Below are 24,574 nucleotides of genomic sequence, written 5' to 3'. Positions count from 1 at the left end.
GAAACTATTACTAAGTCCCCATTTATAGCTCTGACAATCTGGAGAGTTAGTGTCTTTCAAATGTAAAGGGCAAACACTTTGTGGAAGATTGTTAACAATAAGAGGTGTATGCCACTGCTTCACTTCTTTTCTTAAATGTCCTCGGTTTCCTCACCTCATACTCTCATAATTTCCCTGTTAGTCTCCCTCCATTCTGAACTGTGCAGGGATCTTCTCATTTGTTCTCCAGGTTTTTTTTTTGCGTTGGCGAATCACATCGTGTTGGAATCTATTGCCATAGTCTGACAAGTCATCCATGCGAGAGGATCTGTGATGGAGTGAGAGAGGTGGCAGGGAGCGGGAGAGATGGGGGATTGGTAGGACTACAGCTTTTAGAAACAGACACACAAGGAGAAGGGCTTCATTCTCAGCCGAAAGCTTCGTTTAGGCACAGTCAAAGAGAGGGGGACAGAGAGAGAGCCACTCTCAGCGTGTCCTTGTTGCCCCTGCTGTCATCTCCGACCGCCCCTATCTGATTATTAAACCCCGAGACCCACCAGTCCCTGCCACTGACAGGGAGAGGGATTTTCTACCGCAGTGTCGTGACTGGACGGTGGGAGACTCGGTTGACTTTTCGGCCCTTATTTTCCTCATAATGTGGTTTAACAACGTCTAAGAGTGACCCCAGTTTGCCGAATGTCGCTGCGTTTTGTGTTCTCGGTGCAAACGTGGGTCATGCTCTTCACCTGACATCCCATCGGTATCCACTGAACAGACTGAGTTAAGCAGGAGCCACAACTTTGCCACGGGGTTTCTTTTTTCAATAAGTTATCTTGCGAGCTACTGGCCGCGGAAGCAGACTGTTTGTCACCGATTAGCAATCTCTCTTTTTTACGCATACTAAGCTACATCACCAAGGCAAAACGGCGAATTCAGTCGACTACCTTTCTTTTCTTTGCTATCCAATGGATATTCACTGCAAAACAGACCCCTTCTTGGCGATGCACCGTGAGTAGAGAATTCGTTTAATCAAAATAATCTCGTTAGATGACGCATTACTTACTGTATTTAAACGCATCCATAAAGTTTGAATTCTCAGTAAGCATTTGCTAATTAAAACATTGCCCATTATTAGTCTATTTGTAGCCTATATGGTTTTAGCTTCGCTATGGGCACAGGAAGTACTGTATATATTTCTCGTAATTGAAGATGTGCGTTCAAACAACCAAGGCTATAAACGAATAACAGCATATTGAGAACATTAACATAAGCAGTGTTGGAAAATCCAGTTTAGCCCTCATAAAGTTTCCCTGCAGATTTCATCACTGTAAACGGTGTAATTTCAAATTGTACATATTTTGTATTTTAGAATTACCTGAAAAGTGTTCTTATTATGTCATATCGGCATTGGATTCTGAATAGGATACAGTTTACTGACTAAAAGCTAGAGGTCAGTTGAAATGAGCGCTCCTGAATAGGTGGGGAATGAAGGCATCATTGCATCTTCCATAGCCTACATTGAATAGAAATCATTTGTATTGCCTTTGAAATAAATAGCACATGTGAAATAAATTAAGAGTTTATTTCCAAAACGCTATATCAACCGATTTTTCACATTTGTGTTTTTTCATCAGGAATGATTGCTTATGGGTACCTTCATGTGTGTCTAAAATATTACTGTTCACACATTTTATTTTCATAGATTTGAGATGTGTATGAAAATGATTTTTGTTGTTGTTGCAAAACGCTATATATCCATTATTTAGCTGGAATGGAGTATCCTGTATATTTGACTGTGATATGTGGTTGTCTCACCTAGCTATCTTTAAAATGCATTTACTGTAAGTCGCTCTGGATAACAGCATCTGCTAAATGGCTAAAATGCCAAATGTAAATGTTTTACATACAGATCTAATTTTACTGTATTTAATTATTTGGTTTAAATATATTTTTTATATTGATGTCACAAATGTATCATTTGTACATTTCTTTATTAAAAATGTAGTTATTCGCTACATTTGACTGTGTAAAACCCTAGCAGTACTACTTATTTCTCAGAGAATGAGGCGGATATATAGCATTTTGCACAAAAAATATTATTTTTTATCTCTGAAATAAAACCATTAAGATGGCACGATTACATAGTGAAAAAACACACCAATATCTTTGATAATGCCTTTAAACAATAAAAGCTAATTTACCAACATTTCTGAAAATGGATTTACAGCGTTTTGGAATGAAACCCTTCAACTGCAGAAACCAAAGATGACCCTTTAATTTTGGGGGGGATTTGAGTCTAACATTGTCTAACAATATTTTAATTTCCCTTACGTGAAATAACCGTCATAAATCTAGGATATGCCTTTAGATTTATTTTAAAGCAACATCGTTCGGTTGTGAAAATAAGTATTTTCCTTACACTGTATTAGCCTACGATTAGAGTAAAGGCTACGAGAGACCGCACCAAATGTAGCCTAAATTATTAATTCATCATGATTGGACCAGCTATCCCTATGTTTGTAATATCAGTTATCAAAGCTCTTTTTAATTATTTAGAATAATTTTGCAATTAAATTTAAACAGCTTGAAACATAATATCTGCAACATGTTTTAGGCTGCAATGGAACTGTTACTATTGGGAAATATTGTAATACACGGTGAAGGTATTTGGTGTTGAGGCAGAGTTATATAGACTATCCAAGAGAGTTTTGGGCTATCCAATTCACTACAAACAAAACATCATAGCTTTGTGTCATGGAACATTAGATGATTTAAAAACCAACAAATTAAAGGACAACATGTTTAAATGCTTCTAAGCACAATGAAGCCTACACTGTAAAACTTTTCCCTGTAAATGTATAGGATTATACTGGCATCAGCGTTTCCAGGTTAATAATGCAATTTTGCTCTACAGCAATAAGAAAAGCAATGCTGTATTATATATATATATATATATATATATATATATATATATATATATATAATGTAAATTATCCTGCTGTAATCATTACAGCAAGACAGCTGTATTATTTAATTACAGTAGTTTCCTCTGCTGCCAGTATAATGCTGTACATTTACAGGGAACAGTTTTACAGTGTAGGCTTCATTATGCTTAGAGGCATTTGAACACGTTGTCCTTTAATTTGTTGGTTTTGTAATATTTTTTACGGTAATTGTAATGAATTAATAAATTAATGGATTAATTAAATTAATTGAGGGTAGGCATGGTTTGTATTTTACAGTAATTGCATGGGATTGGTGCAAGTACATTGGCTGCTAGGCAAAGTATTTTCATATTATAGTATATCAAATATGTATACCAAATATGTATTAATCACTTGCACTTCTAGAGGTCTTAACAAAGGCTGTAAAACTTGCAGTGGCTACAGAGCAAAACAGACCAAGGACATGGCAAATACTCAACCATTAAAGGTTTTAGGCTTACTGTCACTCCAATCCATCCCCTATACACATTAATTCCAATTACAGTTAATAACAGGAATTTTCATTATTTTACCCATAATGCAGTGCAATCTACTGCATTATTTCTGTAAAACACGTAAGGTATTTTACTGTGCATTCTACAGTGTTTTACTGTTGTAATTATAGAACAGTATTACAGTGTATTATAGTCCCTGCTCCTAATCTGCAATATGCTACTACCACTGTTTATTAGGCTAATCATCTGTTAGGAAACAAAAAAGTACAAACATATGTATTGTGTTTGTGTGTGTGTGTGTGTGTGTGTGTGTGTGTGTGTGTGTGTGTGTGAAAGCTACTTTATGAATGTGTGTGTTTTCAAACTGAACTAGAAAGAGATCTTAGTGTAATTGCTCGAAGTGCTGTCATGTTGCTCGAAGTGCTGTCGTGTTTCACGATGCATCGTGTCTTCTGTTTGTATGTAATGTTATGTTTCCCTCGGTATGTTGTTGTATCCCATATAGGGCATGGGGGTGTGAACCAGCTAGGCGGGGTGTTTGTGAATGGCAGACCCCTACCTGATGTAGTGAGGCAGAGAATTGTCGAGTTGGCGCACCAAGGTGTCAGGCCATGTGACATCTCCCGCCAACTACGGGTCAGTCACGGCTGCGTTAGCAAAATTCTCGGCAGGTAAGGGAAACAGAATTGCACAATTAAATTGGTGTCACACATAAATATCTTGAAATATGTGTGCACAGCACTTATTTTAGCCAGAGTCATCGGCAATGGGGCCATTTGCTTGAATTTGCTTGAATCTGTGTCGACGATTTGGAATCAATCACCCCCAATGGCTTTGATGAATACCTTAATTTATAAAATGGGCCTCAGACAAGGCAATAGTTATATCAGTGGTACTGGCCTAGATCTGGAGAGCGTTTGGGTTCTCATATTCTGGAATCAAACTCATGTTTTCACTTTGAAAACCAAAATTTAGAGAGATAAATCTTGAACATTTTTATTGAGGTATTTAATGCCTTGCACTTGGAATGTTGGTCTCCAAAAACATAACAATTTTGAATACTGGTGGCATTTCTGTTCCGTGCATGCGACTTCAGTTCGTGCTTAATATGGGGTTAGTAAATTATATTCAAACTACATTTCTGGATTTAACTGATGTTATGTTTAAATTGAATACACATACATTTATTTCTTGTCTGATCATTTAATAAAGTGGATGATGAAAGTATGATAACATTATTTGATTTTGAAATAGTTTATTCGCCTTCCATATTATATCATTTTTTTACAGGCTTCAGTTTTCTTTATATTTTAGTATGCTGAATCTCAATCGTAGTCTACTCAGACTATCCTTCAAGCACAGTTAATGCTTTAATATCGTCTTTAAAACAGGAACATTTTGTCCAATACATGAAACTCCAACTAAGATATTTCAGATAAAAGTCCTTCAGCAATACTCAGCTTTAGTATTTTTCCTTATCATTCAAGCCAATTCATATGTTGTCCCTACAGGTACTACGAAACCGGCAGTATTAAACCCGGAGTTATTGGGGGCTCCAAACCAAAGGTGGCGACTCCCAAAGTAGTGGATAAAATCACAGATTACAAGCGTCAGAACCCCACCATGTTCGCTTGGGAGATTAGAGACCGACTTCTGTCCGAGGCCGTCTGCGACAACGACACCGTTCCCAGTGTGTCATCCATCAACAGGTATGCGAAAACTTCACTATATTCCCACTATTTTATAGGCCAATAGAAACCATTTGTATCTAAAAACCATGTCTTTGTGGGTGAGGGGAGAATTATGGTAGGCTTACCTATTTTACAGTCACCATTACACAACTCTGACCAGTGAATACATTCGTTATAAACCCAACAGATAACAAAAATAATAGGCGTATGTGTAATATTGCCCAATAGAAGCACGAAAGTCTACTTGTGTGCGAAGATTAATTTATATCAGACATATATCGGTTTAGACACATGCTGCCTATTGGAACTAGAACTTGTGTGAAAATAAAGAGGTTTTGCCAGTTCTGCTGCACGCATTACATTACTAGATTTGGGTGAAAGGGCACGTACATGCAGGTTCCGTTCATCTCAAAGGTGGTCTCAAACGTGCAATTCAATACGTGGTCCTCTGTAGCTCAGCTGGTAGAGCACGGCGCTTGTAACGCCAAGGTAGTGGGTTCGATCCCCGCGACCACCCATACACATAAAATGTATGCACGCATGATTGTAAGTCGCTTTGGATAAAAGCGTCTGCTAAATGGCATATTATTATTATTAATATCGCAACCCTCCACAGTCAGCATCGGATCGGAGATTGATGCCACGAAAATCAGATCTCGATAATAAACCCTTCAATATACATTGATTCCGCTCCAGCGGAAGCGGGAAATACCCAACCAAGTCATTCAATACGCGGACCACACTGCGACAGAGCCGGCAGCTGCTTTATATAGCCAACCATCGCTATGTTTTCAAATAGGAGCCGCGTGGGTGCCTTATTAAACAAACGTGAACCGAGAGGTTAAAGCATGCAGGGCTGTGGCGAATAAAACCTAATATAGACTGATAGACCTATACATTTTATTCATATTATTTGGAGATTAGTAGAGTTATTTTTTATGTTTGGTAGAAAAAAAAAATAATAGATGATTATTTTGATAGGCTATAGCCTATATTTACATTTTACATTTTCGTCATTTAGCAGACGCTCTTATCCAGAGCGAATTACAAATTGGACAGGCCTACTCTGTAAAGGTGTTATTGTGAATTTGACAGTAGTTTACAGGCAGCTAAAATTCGGTATTTCATATTACAGTACACCTACTGTAATATAAATACAGTATCAAAGTAAGTACTACTTAAGGGCACAGTACAATACTGTAAAAAAAAAAAAAAAAAAATGCTACCATAATTGGAATGAATGAATGGATGAGGGGAGGGATTTTGTATTTGATGGGGCACTATAACCACATAGGCATAGCATCGGGAAGTAGGGGTGCTGAGGGTGCTGCAGCACCCCCATGTTAATCACAATAAAACATGTATTAATATAAAAAATATAAAAAATAATTTCCCCAGAATTAGTACAATATTACTCCTGTATGAGCAGAGAAAAATACTCATCGACAAAATATTTCCTCAGCACCCCCTGACAGCACAACCCTATTATATTACCATTGTTTATTATTGTTTATTAGGCTTATTTTTAGGCTATTATTATTGTTATTATTATTTACAATTGACCAACAAGCAATCCATAGTCTACATTTTGAAATCCATAGCATAATGTTCAACTGAGAATTTTAGCAAGTTAGACCGTAGGCCTACTTACGCCATTAGTGCATTAAACTGGATAGCCTATCTGTAGGAAGACAGCTTTAAACAGTTGTTTTATACCCTCACATTTCACATTATAAAGGACAAGGCTAGACAAAGTATCTTTAGACGGCGGACGTTGAAAACCCCCAAACGCAAGTGTGCAATTTGAAAAAGACCTATACCTGCGAGTGCGAGTAATTAACTTTAGTTAGGAGGCACTGTTCCATAGAGCTGGCCATCAGCATTACATTTAATGAGCCGAAGAGAGATCAGAAGCGTCACCGCTCATGTCATATCCAGCAAAAAGAAAGAGAAAAAATGAAATGGAAGGGGAAAAACACATTTTAGAATCATTACATTCTTTGATTTGAACAGATTCAATTCTAAATGTGTATCCATATGAAAATACATCCGTCCAACATCCTCATTTATTATTGGACTAAGTTTGTCTATAGGCTACACATCTTTTGATATGTGTATTATAAAAAGCAAAGAAGGGTGTCTTTGAATTGCTAGAGGAAGGTTGGGGAGGGATGTTTCTTATTTTAGTTTTCAAGAGAGCACAGTCAAAAGATTTGTGCTCTTGGATATAGCACACGTCCTCTACACAATGCATACACCACAAATCCTCTGGATTATTTTACCTGCTATAGTATGGGCTATATGAGTGAATTGAGGTAGCCCATAACTCTAAGTAGAGGTTAAAGATGAAATCCACCCTTAGAAATGGAAATCATACATAAAGGACATATTGGTGAGCTTTGGACCTAAGCTCTAAAGCAGACCTCTGAAGATGTACCTGTTATACATTGTAGTGTGCTTAAAAGCAAAACTACCCAAACAAAAAAAAAGAAAGTTAATTATTGCACTGCTAATACAATCCTAGAAAATTGTGATAGAACTGACAGCCCTGCTTATAAGCCAGTTTTGGTAGAATCTCTCTATTTTTTCTGCTTTTCTCTTCTTTTTTTTGGTGATGATGATGATGAAAAATATATAAACTCTGATCTTCTTTTAACACATTCAGTGTAGTCACAACAGTATGGCTGATTTTAGTTTAAAAACATGTTGCTACAGAATTTTGGAAGGAATTTACCTTCAAAATAAATGGTAGAATGGTGCAAGGGAGAGAGAGAGAAAGTGGAAGGGAGGGAGAAGGAGAGAGAACCTCATGGCATGTGGTTAAAGAGTTTACCTCTGCTCCCCTGACAAAAGAGAAAGTCTTGGCTTTAAACACATTCATTATTACAGATTACACAGAGACTGTGTTGCACTTTGTGTTGTAGCCGTAGAAAGGAGTCGCCACCACGAACCACCTGCTCAATGGACACAACAACAAGGTCCTGCAGCATAAGCTGCTTTCAATCATATTGATTCCCATTTTAATATTTATTTTGGATTTTTTCCCCCCTGGAAAACAATGCCAACACACCTAAGTCGTTAATTCACCCGGCCAAATTGCTTATTCAATTTCAAGAACATAGATTGGAAATACATTTAATTTATGAGGCTCCCTCGAGTCATAGTTTCAGATACAGTGCATTCGGGAAGTATGCAGACCCCTTCCCTTTTTCCACATTTTGTTCAAGTAAAATACAATTTGATTTGCCACATTCGCCGAATACAACAGGTGTAGACATTACAGTGAAATGCTTACTTACAAGCCCTTAATCAACAATGCAGTTTTTAAGAAAAGAAAAAAAAGTGTTAAGTAAAAAATAGATAAGTAAAAAATAAAAATAGCAAATAATTAAAGAGCGGCAGTAAAATAAAATAACAGTAGGGAGGCTATATACAGGGGTACCGGTACAGTCAATGTGTGGGGGCATCGGTTAGTCAAGGTAATTGAGGTAATATGTACATGTGGGTAGAGTTAAAGTGACTATGCATAAATAATAAACAGAATAGCAGCAACGTAAAAGAGGGGGTTGGGGTGGGGTGGCGGGGCAATGCAAATAGTCCGGGTAGCCATGATTAGCTGTTCAGGAGACTTATGGCTTGGGGGTAGAAGATGTTAAGAAGCCTTTTGGACCTAAACTTGGCGCTCCGGTACAGCTTGCTGTGCGGTAGCAGAGAGAACAGTCTATGACAAGGGTGGCTGGAGTCTTTGATAATTTTTAGGGCCTTCCTCTGACACCACCTGGTATAGAGGTCCTGGATGGCAGGAAGCTTGGCCCCAGTGATATACTGGGCCGTATGCACTACCCTCTGTAGTGCCTTGAGGTCGGAGGCCGAGCAGTTGCCATACCAGGCGGTGATGCAACCAGTCAGGACGCTCTCGATGGTGCAGCTGTATAACCTTTTGAGGATCTGAGGAACCATGCCAAATCCTGAGGGGAAATAGGCTTTGTCGTGCCCTCTTCACGACTGTCTTGGTTTGTTTGGACCATGATAGTTTGTTGGTGATGTGGACACCAAGGAACATGAAGCTCTCAACCTGTACCACTACAGCCATGTTGATGAGAATGTGGGCGTGCTCAGTCCTCTTCTTTTTCCTGTAGTCCACAATCATCTCCTTTGTCTTTATCACGTTGAGGGAGAGGTTGTTATCCTGGAACCACACGGCCAGGTCTCTGAAAACTCCCTATAGGCTGTCTCATCGTTGATCAGGCCTACCACTGTTGAGTCGTCTGCAAACTTAATGATGGTGTTGGAATCGTGCTTGGCCATGCAGTCATGGGTGAACAGGGAGTACAGGAGGGGACTGAGCACGCACCCCTGAGGGGCCCCAATGTTGAGGATCAGTGTGGCAAATGTGTTGTTACCTACCCTTACCACCTGGGGGCGGCCCATCAGGAAGTAAAGGATCCAGTTGCAGAGGGAGGTGTTTAGTCCCAGGGTCCTTAGCTTAGTGATGAGATTTGAGGGCACTACGGTGTTGAACGCTGAGCTGTAGTCAACTAATAGCATTCTCACGTAGGTGTTCCTCTTGTCCAGGTGGGAAAGGGCAGTGTGGAGTGCAATAGAGATTGCATCATCTGTGGATCTGTTGGGGCGGTATACAAATTGGAGTGGGTCTAAGGTTTCTGGGATAATGGTGTTGATGTGAGCCATGACCAGCCTTTCAAAGCACTTCATGGCTACAGACGTGAGTTCTACGGGTTGGTAGTCATTTTATTTTATTTATTTTTACCTTTATTTAACTAAGCAAGTCAGTTAAGAACAAATTCTTATTTACAATGATGGCCTACACCGGCCAAACCCGGACGACACTGGGCCAATTGTTCACCGCCCTATGGGACTCCCAATCACGGCCGGTTGTGATACAGTCTGGAATCGAACCAGGGGGTCTGTAGTGATGCCTCAAGCAATGAGATACAGTCCCTTAGAATGCTGCGCCACTCGGGAGCCCAGGTTTAGGCAGGTTATCTTAGTGTTCTTGGGCACAGGGACTATGGTGGTCTGCTTGAAACATGTTGGTATTACAGACTCAGGGACATGTTGAAAATGTCAGTGAAGACACTTGCCAGTTGTTCAGCGCATGCTCGGAGTACACGTCCTGGTAATCCATCTGACCTTGCGGCCTTGTGAATGTTGACCTGCTTAAAGGTCTTACTCACATCGGCTACAGAGAGTGTGATCACGTAGTCATGCGGAACAGCTGATGGTCTCAAGCATGCTTCAGTGTTGCTTGCCCTTGAAGCGATCATAGAAGCGATTTAGCTCGTCTGGTAGGCTTGTGTCACTGGGCAGCTCGCTGCTGTGCTTCCCTTTGTAGTCTGTAATAGTTTTCAAGCCCTGCCACATCCGACGAGCATCAGAGCCGGTGTAGTACGATTCAATCTTAGTCCTGTATTGACTCTTAGCCTGTTTGATGGTTCTTCGGAGGGCATAGCGCGATTTCTTATAAGCGTCCGGGTTAGAGTCCTGCTCCTTGAAAGTGGCAGCTCTACCCTTTAGCTCAGTGCGGATGTTGTCTGTAATCCATGGCTTCTGGTTGGGGTATGTACAGTCACTGTGGGTACGACATAATCGATGCACTTATTGATGAAGCCAGTGACTGATGTGGTGTACTCCTCAATACTATCGGAAGAATCCCAGAACATATTCCAGTCTGTGCTAGCTAAACAGTCCTGTAGCCTAGCATCTGCGTCATCTGACCACTTCCTTATTAACCAAGTCACTGGTGCTTTTGGCTTTAGTTTTTGCTTATAAGCAGGAATTAGGAGGATAGAGTTATGGTCAGATTTGCCAAATGAAGGGTGAGGGAGAGCTTTATACGCGTCTCTGTGTGTGGAGTAAAGGTAGTCTAGAGTTTTTTTCCCCTCTGGTTGCACATTTAACATGCTGGTAGAAATTAGGTAGAATGGATTTAAGTTTCCCTGCATTAAAGTCCCCGGCCACTAGGAGCGCTGCCTCTGGATGAGCGTTTTCCTGTTTACTTATGGCCTTATACAGCTCAATGAGTGCCATCTTAGTGCCAGCATCAGTTTGTGGTGGTAAATAGACAGCTACGAAAAATATAGATGAAAACTAACTCTTGGTAAATAGCATGGTTTACAGCTTATCATGAGATACTCTACCTCAGGTGAGCAAAACCTTGAGACTTAGTATTAGATTTTATGCACCAGCTGTTGTTTACAAATATACACAGACCGCCTCCCCTTGTCTTACCGGAGTCAGCCATTCTATCCTGCCGATGTAGCGTATATCCCGCCAGCTGTATGTTATCCATGTCGTCGTTCAGCCATGACTCTGTGAAACATAAGATATTACAGTTTTTAATGTCCCGTTGGTAGGATAACCTTAATTTTAGGTCATCCAATGTATTTTCAAATGATTGAACATTGGCTAATAGGATTGAAGAGGCAGTTTACTCGCTCGCCGTCGGATCCTTACAAGGAACCCCGACCTAAGTCCACGAGATCTCCATCTCTTTCTCATGCGAATGGGGAGGATTTGGGCCTTGTCAGGTGTCTGTAGGATATCCTTCGCGTCCGACTCGTTGAAGAAAAAATCTTCATCCAATACGAGGTGAGTAATCGCTGTCCTGATATCCAGAAGCTCTTTTTGGTCATAAGAGACGGTGGCAGAAACATTATGTACAGAATAAATTACAAATAACGCGATAAAACACACATAATAGTATAATTGGTTAGAGGGCTGTAAAACGTCAGCCATCTTCTCCAGCGCCAGCCTTATTCTAAAATTGATTAAATAATTGTTTTCCTCATCAATCTACACACAATACCCAATAATGACAAAGCAAAAACAGTTTTTTATGAATTTTTGCAAATGTATTAAACATAAAAAACATAAATACCTTATGTACATAAGTATTTAGACCCTTTGCTATCAGACTCGAAATTGAGCTCAAGTACATCCTGTTTCCATAGATCATCCTTGAGATGTTTCTACAACTTAATTGGAGTCCACCTGTGGTAAATTCAATTGATTGAACATGATTTGGAAAGACACACACCTGTCTATATAAGGTCCCACAGATGAGAGTGCATGTCAGAGCTAAAACCAAAGCAAGAGGTCGAAATAATTGTCCGTAGAGCTCCGAGACTGGATTGTGCCAAGGCACATATATGGGGATGGGTACCAAAACATTTCTGCAGCATTGAAGGTCCCCAAGAACACAGTGGCCTTCATCATTCTTAAATGGAAAAACTTTGGAACCACCAAGACTCTCCTTGAGCTGGCCACCCGGCCAAACTAATTAATCGGGGGAGAAGGGCCTTGTTCATGGAGGTGAGCAAGAACCCGATGGTCACTCTGACAGCTCTAGAGTTCCTCTGTGGAGATGGGAGAAACTTCCAGAAGGACAACCATCTCTGCTGCACTCCACCAATCAGGCCTTTATGGTAAAGTGGCCAGACAGAAGCCACTCCTCAGTAAAAGGCACATGACAGCCCGCTTAGAGTTTGCCAAAAGGCACCTGAAGGACTTTCAGACCATGAAAAACAAGATTCTCTGCTATGATGAATCCAATATTAAACTCTTTGGCCTGAATGCCAAGCATCACGTCTGGAGGAAACCTGGCACCATCCCTATGGTGAAGCATGGTGGTGGCAGCAACATGCTGTGGTGATGTTTTTCAGCAGCAGGGACTGGGAGACTAGTCATGATCGAGGGAAAGATGAACGGAGCAAAGTACAGAGAGATGCTTGATGAAAACCTGCTCCAGAGTGCTCAGGACATCAGACTGGGGCGAAGTTTCACCTTCCAACAGGACAACGACCCTAAGCACACAGCCAAGACAATGCAGGAGTGGCTTCGGGACAAGTCTCTGAATGACCTTGATTGGCCCAGCCAGAGCCCGGACTTGAACCCGATCTAACATCTCTGGAGAGACCTGAAAATAGCTGTGCAGCAACGCTCCCCATCCAACCTGACAAACCTTGAGAGGATCTGCAGAGAAGAATGGGAGAAACTCCCCAAATACAGGTGTGCCAAGCTTGTAGCGTAATACCCAAGAACACTCGAGGCTGTAATCGCTGCCAAAGGTGCTTCAACAAAGTACTGAGTGAAGGGTCTGAATACCTATGTATTTTTAATACATTTGCAACAATTTCTAAAAAAACTGGTTTTGCTTTGTCATTATGCCGTATTGTGTGTAGCTTGATGAGGAAAAAATACAATTTAATCAATCTTAGAATAAGGCTGTATCATAACAAAATGTGGAAAAAGTCGAGGGGTCTGAATACTTTCCTGAATGCACTGTATATGGGTAAAAAGCACCAGAAGTGCTGTAGATTAGCTAGCTACAGTAACATCGCCTTGTTTGATGTCCGTTACCATTCCATTCCAATGGAGGAAGACTTTGCTTTTCTCCCATGGTTTTTAGATAACTCTAACTATTTTTGTGTAGGGATTGTAAAATTCAAGTGACGTTAGATTTCCAGCCTTTGAACCAGTGAGTCATACTGCTTACCCAGTGTGATACAATACACTCTCTGGCTGAATTACTATAAAGCACAAATGTACTACTCACTGTTCTAACATTATCTCAGAGTTTCTGCCGTTGGTAACAAGGTGTCATCTGTAATTCCCTTCTAATGTGGCCCCTCCGTTTTCAGATTATTGTAGCAGATGGCGGTTTTTAGCACGTGCCGGCCACAGATTAAAAGATATAGGATGTTGCAGTGGGCTTGGGCGAGATGGCCAATAAGACGCTATTGGCTTTCCTGTCAGATACAATTCATAGCCTAGACATTTGTATCTGTTCTCTCCCCTTGCCACGCGTTCTCCCAACTTTTCTATCCCCAAGATCAGATCAATAGAGCCTGATCCTCATAGACACCGGAAGATGTCTCACTGTTAATCTGATTGATCTGAAGAAAAAGAGAGAGAGAGAGATGATGAGGAGGAGAAAGAGTCAAACAGAGAGAGAGGTGGGGGGGCAGAGAGTGAGTGATAAATGGAAAAGGGTGAGAGAGACAGATATGCAAAAAGGGGGGACAGCGATAAAGAGAGAGAGAGAGAGAGAGAGAGAGAGAGAGAGAGAGAGAGAGAGAGAGAGAGAGAGAGAGAGAGTGAAAACAGCAGGTCTTGGACAAGGTAGCACATCCAGGGAACAGGTCAGGGTTCCATAGCCGCAGGCAGAAGAGTGGAAACTGGAGCAGCAGCACGACCAGGTGGACTGGGGACAGCAAGGAGTCATCGGGCCAGGTAGCCCTGAGGCATGGTCCTAGGGCTCAGGTCCTCTGGGATTGGAGGGAGAGAGGGAGCGAGAGAGAATTAGAGGGAGCATACTTAAATTCACACAGGACACAGGATAAGACAGGAGAATAACACCAGATATAACAGACTGACTCTAGCAGCATAGATACTGGAAGCTGAGACGGGGGGTCGGGGGGTCGGGAGACACTATGGCGCCGTCCGACGATACCCCTGGACAGGGCCAACCAGGCAGGATATAACCCCACCCCCTTTGCCAAAGCACAGCCCCCACACCACCAGAGGGATATCAACAGACCACCAACCTACTACCCTGAGACAAGGCTGAGTATAGCCCACGAAGATCTCCTCCACTGCAAGAGCCCGAGGGAGCGACAAACCGGATAGGAAGATCACGTCAGTGACTCAACCCACTCAAGTGATGCACCACTCCTAAGGATGGCATGGAAAGCACCAGTAAGCAAGTGACTCAGCCCCGAAATAGGGTCAGAGGCAGAGAATCCCAATGGAGAGACAGGAACCGGCCAGGCAGAGACAGCAAGGGCGGTTTGTCGCTCCAGTGCTGCTAGATTGACTCTGCTCTCTCAGGGGGCAGCCCCTATTCACTCCCACACTCCCCTAATGCCCTGAGATTGGTTATTTGTGACAGAACCAGAGTATCGGCATACGAAGCCCCAAAACGATGGAGAAATTTTACGCATGCAAGGGTATAAGTGGACGTGATGTGCTATGTTAAAGCATGCTGTGTTGTGGGGATTGGGGGAACAGTGTCAAATCTCCATGCCCGGAGGCGAAGAGTTGATTGATCCGTGTCTGTTGTTCACTTTGGCAGGATTATTCGCACCAAAGTCCAGCAGCCATTCCACCAATCGCCTGACGGTTCCATAACACCACTCTCCACGTCTGGACACACCATAGGTATGAGAACGGACCTCAATATATCCAATATATACACAGTATTCACTGACAAATACTGGCCCCACCAGGGGTATGAGAGCAGGCCTCAATATATACATGCTATGTTTCCTTGTACTGACAAATATTACTGGACACATCATAGGTATGAGAAAGGTACTCAACATATACAATATACACAGTATTTACTGACAAATATGCATGTACTTATGTACTGACAAAAACTGGACACATCATACAGGTATGAGAAAGGGCAATATACACAGTATGTATTAACAAATACCGGCCATAGGTAAGAGAAAGGGTCTCAATATATACAATATAAACAGTATGTACAGACAAATACTGGGTACACCATAGGTATTTGAAAGGGCCTGAGTGTAAACAGAAATATACAGTACTGACAAATACTGGACATACCATAAGTATGAGAAGGGCCTCAATATAATGTACAGTACCAGTCAAAGGTTTGGACACACCTACTCATTCAAGGGTTTTTCTTCATTTTATTATCATTTTTTATATTGTAGAATAATAGTGAAGGCATCAAAACTATAAAATAACACATATGGAATCATGTAGTAACCAAATATATTTTATATTTGAGATTCTTCTAAGTAGTCACCCTTTGCCTTGATGACAGCTTTGCACACTTGGCATTCTCTCAACCAGCTTCATGAGGTAGTCACCTGGAATGCTTTTCCAAGTCTTGAAGGAGTTCCCACATATGCTGAGCACTTGTTGGCTGCTTTTCCTTCACTCTGCTGTCCAACTCATCCCAAACCATCTCACTTGAGTAGAGGTCAGGTGATTGTGGAGGCCAGGTCATCTGATACAGCACTCCATCAATCTCCTTCTTTGTCAAATATCCCTTACACAGCCTGGAGGTGTGTTTTTGGGTCATTGTCCTGTTGAAAAACAAATGATAGTTCCACTAAGTGCAAACCAGATGGGATGGCGTATCGCTGCAGAATGCCTTGGTAGCCATGCTGGTTAAGTGTGCCTTGAATTCTAAATAAATCACAGACAGTGTCACCAGCAAAGGACCCCCACACCATCACACCTCCTCCTCCATACTTCATGGTGGGAACCACACATGCAGAGATCAGCCGTTCACTTACTCTGCATCTCACAAAGACACGGCGGTTGGAACCAAAAATCTCAAATTTGGACTCGTCAGACCAAAGGACAGATTTCCACCGGACTAATGTCCATTGCTCGCGTTTCTTGAATGAAGCAAGTCTCTTCTTCTTATTGGTGTCCTTTAGTAGTGTTTTCTTTTCAGCAATTCGACCATGAAGGCCTGATTCACACAGTCTCCCCTGAACAGTTGATGGTGAGATGTGTCTGTTACTTGAACTCTGTGAAGCATTTATTTGGGCTGCAATCTGAGGTGCAGTTGATTGCCGATTTCTGAGGCTGGTAAGTCTAATGAATTTATCCTCTGCAGTAACTCTGGGTCTTCCTTTCCTGTGGTGGTCCTCATGAGAGCCAGTTTCTTCATAGCGCTTGATGGTTTTTGCGACTGCACTTGAAGAAACTTTCAAAGTTCTTGAAATTTTCCGGATTAACTGACCTTCTTGTCTTAAAGTAATGATGGATTATAGTTTCTCTTTGCTTATTTGAGCTGTTCTTGCCATAATATAGACTTAGTCTTTTACCAAATCTTCTGTATACCACCCCTACCTTGTCACAACTCAATTGATTGGCTCAAACGCATTAAGAAGGAAATAAATTCCACAAATTAACTTTTAACAAGGCACACCTGTTAATTTAAATGCATTCTAGGTGACTACCTCATGAAGCTAGTTGAGAGAATTCCAAGAGTGTGCAAAGCTGTCATCAAGTCAAAGGGTGACTACTTTGAAGAATCTCAAATATAAAATATATTTTGATTTGTTTAACACTTCTTTGGTTACTACATGATTCCATATGTGTTATTTCATAGTTTTGATGTCTTCACTATTATTCTACAATGTAGAAAATAGTCAAAATAAAGAAAAACCCTGGAATGAGTAGGTGTGTCCAAACTTTTGACAGGTACTGTATATACATAGTATATAATGTTTATGCAAAGTATTAAGTAAGTAGTAGTCCTAACAAATGTACTAATAACACATTTCAATTTGTGATTCCTCTCTCCCAGTCCTTAGCACGGCCTCTCCCCCTGTAACCAGCGCCTCCAACGACCCCGTAGGATCCTACTCCATCAACGGCATTCTGGGGATCCCCCGCTCCAACGTTGAGAAGAGGAAAGGAGAGGATTGTAAGAACCTTGTTTTATTTCTCTCCCCTCATCGCTGTACTTTTCTGTGTGTGAAAGAGGATGGAATTCATGACAGCGCTGGAGCCATGTGTTTTTGTGTCTGCTGTCTCCTGTTCGTTGTTATGTTGCAGTATAGGCAGGTAAGCCGGGGAGTGAACTGTGTTTCAATCAGATTGTAGAAACAATATGTTTTACCACCTATGCCTATAGAGCTGCATCTCAATTTAATCTGACGCTCGGCACTAGATATCACACATAGCCTTCAAAAAATCGTAATCCATTTTGGCAAGGCACCAGGGGTGATGTTCTTTATATCACTACTTTTTTATTGTTCTTATAGACGGTTAAGGTGCTAAACACTACTCATTCTTAATTTGTTTATGTTTTGTGTAGTGTACAGTGGTATGAATAGATCAAGCTCTTTTGAATTACACACAAACAATTAGGATGCAGACGTGTTGTTTATTGAGATTTTAACTAAAATGAGAGTGGCGAGCTTAACAAAAAAAAAATCACTGTCATGCAGGGAAAGACTTTAGACACGTGCAAAAAAGACTGGCAAGTAGAGAGATGCCCCGTACACACTCAGGTTGTACAACTGATGTTAAACGCATTTGACATAATGGTTGTGATACAACATATATTTTTGGCATGCAACAGCGAGTTTGTCTGCACAAACATGTTTACACAACCATTATGCAGTGTCTCCACAACGGCTGTGTAACATCTTTTGCAGACAAACACTCTGTTGGATCGCAACTGTTTTGTCAAAAGTGTTGTACATCAGTTGTAGGAAATGAGTGTGTACAGAGAGAGAGAAGGAGAGACAGAGAGCGAGAGAGAGAGAGAGAGGTAGAGAGATATGTGCCAAGATTAAGTGGAAGCCCGAGCAGTGCCGACCCAGAATGCCTCATTCTCAGTCTAAACATAATGAGTGGACACACAGTGCCTGAGGCCTAATAGATTATCGCTTCTGCAAACAATTGGCTTTTTAATGCCTGTGAATTAACATGTCCCCTGGTGAAGGCCTGAACAGGTGTAGGAACAGACCGGTGGAGACAGGCAGGGGGTCTGAGGTTGCTGTGCTGTGTGTGTGTGTTTTTGTTTGTTTGTTTGTGTGTGTGTGTGAGTATGTGCGTGCCTGCCTGCGTGCATGGTGTGTGCGTGCGTGTGCACAACCCAGTTGGTGTGCATTGTACATTCTCGTGCAGCATTCATCAAAGCAGTTCACTTCCTTCTTTTATGTTTCCGTCTCCTTAGTTTACTGGAGTGGCAACCACTTGAATGGGCGGAAAATAGGACATTGTAAGTTAACTTTAGCAAACCGTTTATCTTGCTTTGGTCTTTTACCACTATAAGAGTTGTCTGTGTGGTTTGAATATGGAGAGAGGAGAGGGAAGACACTTTGATTGTGACTATTGATATGCTCATGGTGACAATCAGGAGTCATTTAAAGAAATTGTCATAAAGTGACTGTAGCACATCATATGTTCGACATAAAGGCATGCAATTCAATTTCCACATTTACGTTGAGGCACAGAGTGGCTGTTACATACAGTGGCTTGCGAAAGTATTCACCCCCTTGGCATTTTTCCTATTTTGTTGCCTTACAACCTGGAATTAAAATGGATTTTTTGGGGAGGTTGTATAATTTGAATTACACAACATGCCTACCACTTTGAAGATGCAAAATATTTTTTAATGTGAAACAAACAAGAAATAAGACAAAAAAACAGAAAACTTGCGCGTGCATAACTATTCACCCCCACAAAGTCAATACTTTGTAGAGCCACCTTTTGCAGCAATTACAGCTGCAAGTCTCTTGGGGTATGTCTCTATAAGCTTGGCACATCTAGCCTGTCACGCCCTTATATGTTGAGTCAGGGTGTGTATATTCTATGTTGTGTATTTTCTAGGTGTGTTATCTAGTATGTGTATTTCTATGTTGGCCGGTGTGGTTCCCAATCAGAGGCAGCTGTCGCTCGTTGTCTCTGATTGGGGATCATACTTAGGCAGCCTATTGGCACTGTTTAGATGTGGGATCATGTTCCGTGTTTAGGCTAGTTTTGCGTTCAGCCTTTGGACTTCACGTTTCGTTTGTTGTTTTGTCGTGTGTTTATTCGTTGTAAATAAACATGTATGCATATCACGCTGTGCCTTGGTCTGACCCGTCCTTAAACGAACGTGACAGAAGATCCCACCAAACACGGACCAAGCAGCGTGCCCAGGAGGACCGAACACCCTGGACACAGGTGGGGAAGATGTGGTCGTGGGAGGAGATATTTGTGGGGAAAGGACCATGGGCGAAGGTAGATGTCCAGGCAGGAGAGGAGCAACGGCAACACGGAGGGCGCCGGTCGAGGAGGAAGCCCGAGAAGCAGCCCCAAGTACATTTTGGGTGGGGGCACACGGGGTGGTTGGCGGAGCCTAGTTTCAGAGCAGAGCCAACTCCCCGTACTCACGCGAGGAAGCTTGTGACTGGGCAGGCTCCGTGTTATGCGGAGCTACGTACTATGTCGCCAGTGCGCCAGCACAGTCCTCTACGTCCTGTGCTAGCACCACGCACGTGCCGTACGAAGATGGGCATCCAGCCAGGACGGGGTGTGCCGGTTCAACGCTCCTGGTCTCCAATGCGCCTCCTCTGTCCCGCATATCCTGCGCTGGTTCTACGTACTGTATCGCCAGTGCGCGTGCACAGCCCAGTGCGACCTGTGATAATGCCTCACACATACTGTGCGGAAGTAGGCATCCAGCCAGGACGGGTTGTGTCAGCTCTCCGCTCCAGACCTCCAGTCCGCCTCCACAGTCCGGTACGGCCCGTTCCTGCTCCCCGCACCAAGCCAGTGATGCGTGTTTCCAGTCTGGCCCGGCCTATTCCTGCTGCTCGCACCAAGCCAGTGGTGCGTGTCTCCAGTCCGGCCCGGCCTGTTCCTGCTCCTCGCACCAAGCCAGTGGTGCATGTTCCCAGTCTGGCCCGGCCTGTTCCTGCTCCTCGCACCAAACCATTGGTGTGTGTCGCCAGTCTGGTCCGGCCCATACCTGCTCCTCGCACCAAGCCAGTGGTGTGTGTTCCCAGTCCGGCCCGGCCCGTGCCTGCTCCTCGCACCAAGCCAGTGGTGCGTGTTGCCAGTCCGGCCCGGCCCGTTCCTGCTCCTCGCACCAAGCCAGTGGTGCGTGTCGCCAGTCCTGCCCGGCCCGTTCCTGCTCCTTGCACCAAGCCAGTGGTGCGTGCACCCAGTCTGGCCCGGGCTGTTCCTGCTCCTCGCACCAAGCCAGTGGTGCGTGTCGCCAGTCCGGCCCGGCCCATTCCTGCTCCTCGCACCAAGCCAGTGGCACCGGCACCGGTCAGCTGCTCCATTCCGGAGCCAGAGCAATCCGCTCCACCGGTGCCTGATCCAGCTCCGGTCAGCTGCTCCACTCCGGAGCCAGAGCAGTCCGCTCCACCGGGGTCCAGTCCAGCTCCGGTCAGCAGCTCCACTCCGGAGCCAGAGCAGTCTGCTCCACCGGTGCCCAGTCCAGCGCCGGTCAGCAGATCCACTCCGGAACCAGGGCAGTCCGCTCCACCGGGGTCCAGTCCAGCTCCGGTCAGCGGATCCACTCCGGAACCAGGGCAGTCCGCTCCTCCGGGGTCTAGTCCAGCCCCGGTCAGCAGCTCCAGTCCGGAGCCTGAGCAGTCCGCTCCACCAGGGCCCGGTCCAGCTCCGGTCAGCGGCTCCAGTCCAGACCCACATGTCAGCCCCTCTCCAGGTTCGGGGTCTCCCACATCAGGGTCCAGACAGGGCTTGGTACATCGTGGGGGGAAGGAGAAGGGAAGCAGAGCGCCGAGGTCCAGACCAGACCAGGGGCGCAACAGGGAGGCGGAAAGTAAGAGTTCGTCACGCCCGGAGCTGGATCCGCCTCCGAGGCGGAATGCCCACCTGGCCCCTACCCTGTTATGTGAAGGTTGTGCGGTCAGAGTCCGCACCTTTGGGGGGGGGTACTGTCACGCCCTGACTCAGGGGACTCTTATATGTTGAGTCAGGGTGTGTATATTCTATGTTGTGTATTTTCTAGGTGTGTCATCTAGTATGTGTATTTCTATGTAGGCCGGTGTGGTTCCCAATCAGAGGCAGCTGTCGCTCGTTGTCTCTGATTGGGGTTCATACTTAGGCAGCCTATTGGCACTGTTTAGTTGTGGGATCTTGTTCCGTGTTTAGGCCAGTTTTGTGTTCAGCCTTTGGACTTCACGTTTCGTTTGTTGTTTTGTCGTGTGTTTATTCGTTGTAAATAAACATGTATGCATATCATGCTGCGCCTTGGTCTGACCCGTCCTTAAACGAACGTGATATAGCCACTGGGATTTTTGCCCATTCTTCAAGGCAAAACTGCTCCAGCTCCTTCAGGTTGGATGGGTTCCGCTGGTGTACAGCAATCTTTAAGTCATACCACAGATTCTCAATTGGATTGAGGTATGGGCTTTGACTAGGCCGTTGAAATACATTTAAATGTCTCCCCTTAAACCACTCAAGTGTTGCTTTAGCAGTATTCTTAGGGTCATTGTCCTGCTGGAAGGTGAGCCTCCGTCCCAGTCTCAAATCTCTGGAAGACTGAAACAGGTTTCCCTCAAGAATTTCCCTGTAGTTAGCGCCATCCATCATTCCTTCAATTCTGACCAGTTTCCCAGTCCCTGCCGATGAAAAACAACGGTGTTCTCGGGGTGATGAGAGGTGTTGGGTTTGCACCAGACATGGCATTTTCCTTGATGGCCAAAAAGCTCAATTTTAGTCTCATCTGACCAGAGTACCATCTTCTATATGTTTGGGGAGCCTCCCACATGGCTTTTGGCGAACACCAAACGTGTTAGCTTTTTTTTTTATTTAAGCAATGGCTTTTTTTCTGGCCACTGTTCCGTAAATCCCATCTCTATGGAGTGTACGGCTTAAAGTGGTCCTATGGACAGATACTCCAATCTCCGCTATGGAGCTTTGCAGCTCCTTCAGGGTTATCCTTGGTGTCTTTGTTGCCTCTCTGATTAATGCCCTCCTTGCCTGGTCCTTGAGTTTTGGTGGGCGGCCCTCTCTTGGCAGGTTTGTTGTGGTGCCATATTCTTTCAATTTTTTAATAATGGATTTAATGGTACTCCGTGGGATGTTGAAAGTTTCGGATATTGTCCCACAACTTTGTCCCTGACCTGTTTGGAGAGCTCCTTGGTCTTCATGGTGCCCCTTGCTTAGTGGTGTTGCAGACTCTGGGGCCTTTCAGCACAGGTGTATATATACTGAGATCATGTGACAGATCATGTGACACTTAGATTGCACACAGTTAGACTTTATTTAACTAATTATGTGACTTCTGAAGGTAATTGGTTGCACCATATTTTATTATGGGCTTCATAGCAAAGGGGGTGAATACATATGCACGCACCACTTTTCCGTTATTTATTTTTTTGAATTATTTGAAACAAGTTATTTTTTCCATTTCACTTCACCAATTTGGACTATTTTGTAAATGTCCATTACATGAAATCTAAATAAAAATCAATTTCAATTACACATTGTAATGCAACAAAATAGGAAAAACGCCAAGGGGGATGAATACTTTTGCAAGGAACCGTTTACTATAATTCAATATATGACGGGACTTTATGATTCAAAATGCCACAATATGAATTAATAATTAATCTTTTTAATTTTAATTTTGCACAAGGAGATTCCTAAACCAATTTCTGATGCCTGAATAAAGACCTCTTGCTTGGTTATTTGAGACTGTGCCAATCAGCTAAAAGTCTTATTTAATCATAACACTTATTTCACATAACTCATCTGGGAGGTCTAATCAACGTGCTCAACCCCCCCCACAATCCAATATCAAGATGAGTCCTTGTCCTAGGCCATCTGATTTGTAGATCCAAAAATTAATGTGAAACGATAAGCACCATGTCATTTTCAGATTGTGTCTGTGAGTGAATGGAGCCGTTCTGTTCTGTGTGTTCTGCTCTGCTGTGGTTAAGGCAGAGACTGAAGTTAGCAGCCACTGCCCTTTGAGGAAGAAAAAGGTCCCCATCACTGGAAGGGCTGTAGAGAAAATGCAGTGTGACACGCGTTATGTACTCCGCCTCCCCGTAAGACAAGCCTCAGTGACACAGGTGTCATAAGAGCCATTAATCTGGCCATGTCATGTGTTATCGCAAATTAAAAGTAGCATGTTACACTGGACGGCCAAGTGTGAGGACAGGGATGGGAGCAGTGGCGGTTAGTGCCGTTCAAGATTAGTGAGGACGATTCTTTTTTTGTTGTTGCATGTCCTAATTTCTATTACAGCATATTCGATAGGTTTAGGGTACTAAATGATACTCGAATTTGCCCTATACCATGGGGTTGCTACAAACTAGCCTACAAATGAAAGTTTATAACATCGAGAGACAAACTGGAGTAATCAAGGTGACAGTGACACATTCACTACCGCCTTGCACACTCTGGCCTGCATCTATTTGATCTGGGGTGTAATCATTACTCCAAAAAACTAGAGTTTCTATTGGACAAGTTCAGGTAGGTCCCTCCCCGTTTCGTTCCGTTTGCTTCCATTTAAGAAACATTTTGCAACAGAATTGGCGGAATGAATACACCCCTGATCACCCGCAGACACAGTGTGCAGCTACATACATTATCATCACTTTGCTCATTATATAATTCCTTCTCGCATCTACGTGCTCCTCTCCTTTCACCTTTTCCCTTCGCTTGTGGACTTCAGTGCACAACACAACAGCTGTCTGTGACCAGGCGCAAACACCTCTCCAAGCCAAACCTTCATGCGTTATCCTTTTAGATAAAACTATACTAAATATATTCAGCCTCTACCACCCTTCCATGCCAGATTTTATTTGTATATCTTATTATAAGAATGGAATGGCATTCTTGCCATTAGGGGAATTAGCCCGTTCTCTCTCTCTCTCTCTCTCTCTCTCTCTCTCTCTCTCTCTCTCTCTCTCTCTCTCTCTCTCTCTCTCTCTCCCCCCCCTTTTTGCATATCTGTCATATCTGA

General features: G+C 43.2%; 1 protein-coding gene across 3 annotated transcripts in view; it reads left to right on the top strand.

Annotated features, from left to right (window-relative positions):
* Positions 1–374: 374 nt before the first annotated feature.
* LOC121556795 (paired box protein Pax-2a) overlaps positions 375–24,574 on the top strand; it is a 179,704-nt gene continuing 155,504 nt past the window's right edge. For 2 of the 3 annotated variants that reach the window (XM_041870705.2, XM_041870704.2), the window contains exons 1-5: positions 375–987; positions 3,924–4,089; positions 4,930–5,127; positions 15,206–15,291; positions 17,435–17,554. In XM_041870705.2, coding sequence (XP_041726639.1) covers positions 945–987; positions 3,924–4,089; positions 4,930–5,127; positions 15,206–15,291; positions 17,435–17,554 — 613 coding nt within the window. In that variant the 5' untranslated portion in view covers positions 375–944. Of the gene's footprint in view, positions 988–3,923; positions 4,090–4,929; positions 5,128–15,205; positions 15,292–17,434; positions 17,555–18,814; positions 18,860–24,574 lie in introns of all 3 variants that reach the window. The other variant, XM_041870703.2, reaches the window with a different exon arrangement.

The sequence above is a fragment of the Coregonus clupeaformis genome, unplaced genomic scaffold (genome assembly GCF_020615455.1).
Source record: "Coregonus clupeaformis isolate EN_2021a unplaced genomic scaffold, ASM2061545v1 scaf0142, whole genome shotgun sequence".
In the NCBI taxonomy this organism is placed as follows: domain Eukaryota; kingdom Metazoa; phylum Chordata; class Actinopteri; order Salmoniformes; family Salmonidae; genus Coregonus; species Coregonus clupeaformis.
The sequence above is the reverse complement of the archived record's forward strand: the minus strand, read 5'-3'. Positions and strand labels throughout refer to the sequence as shown.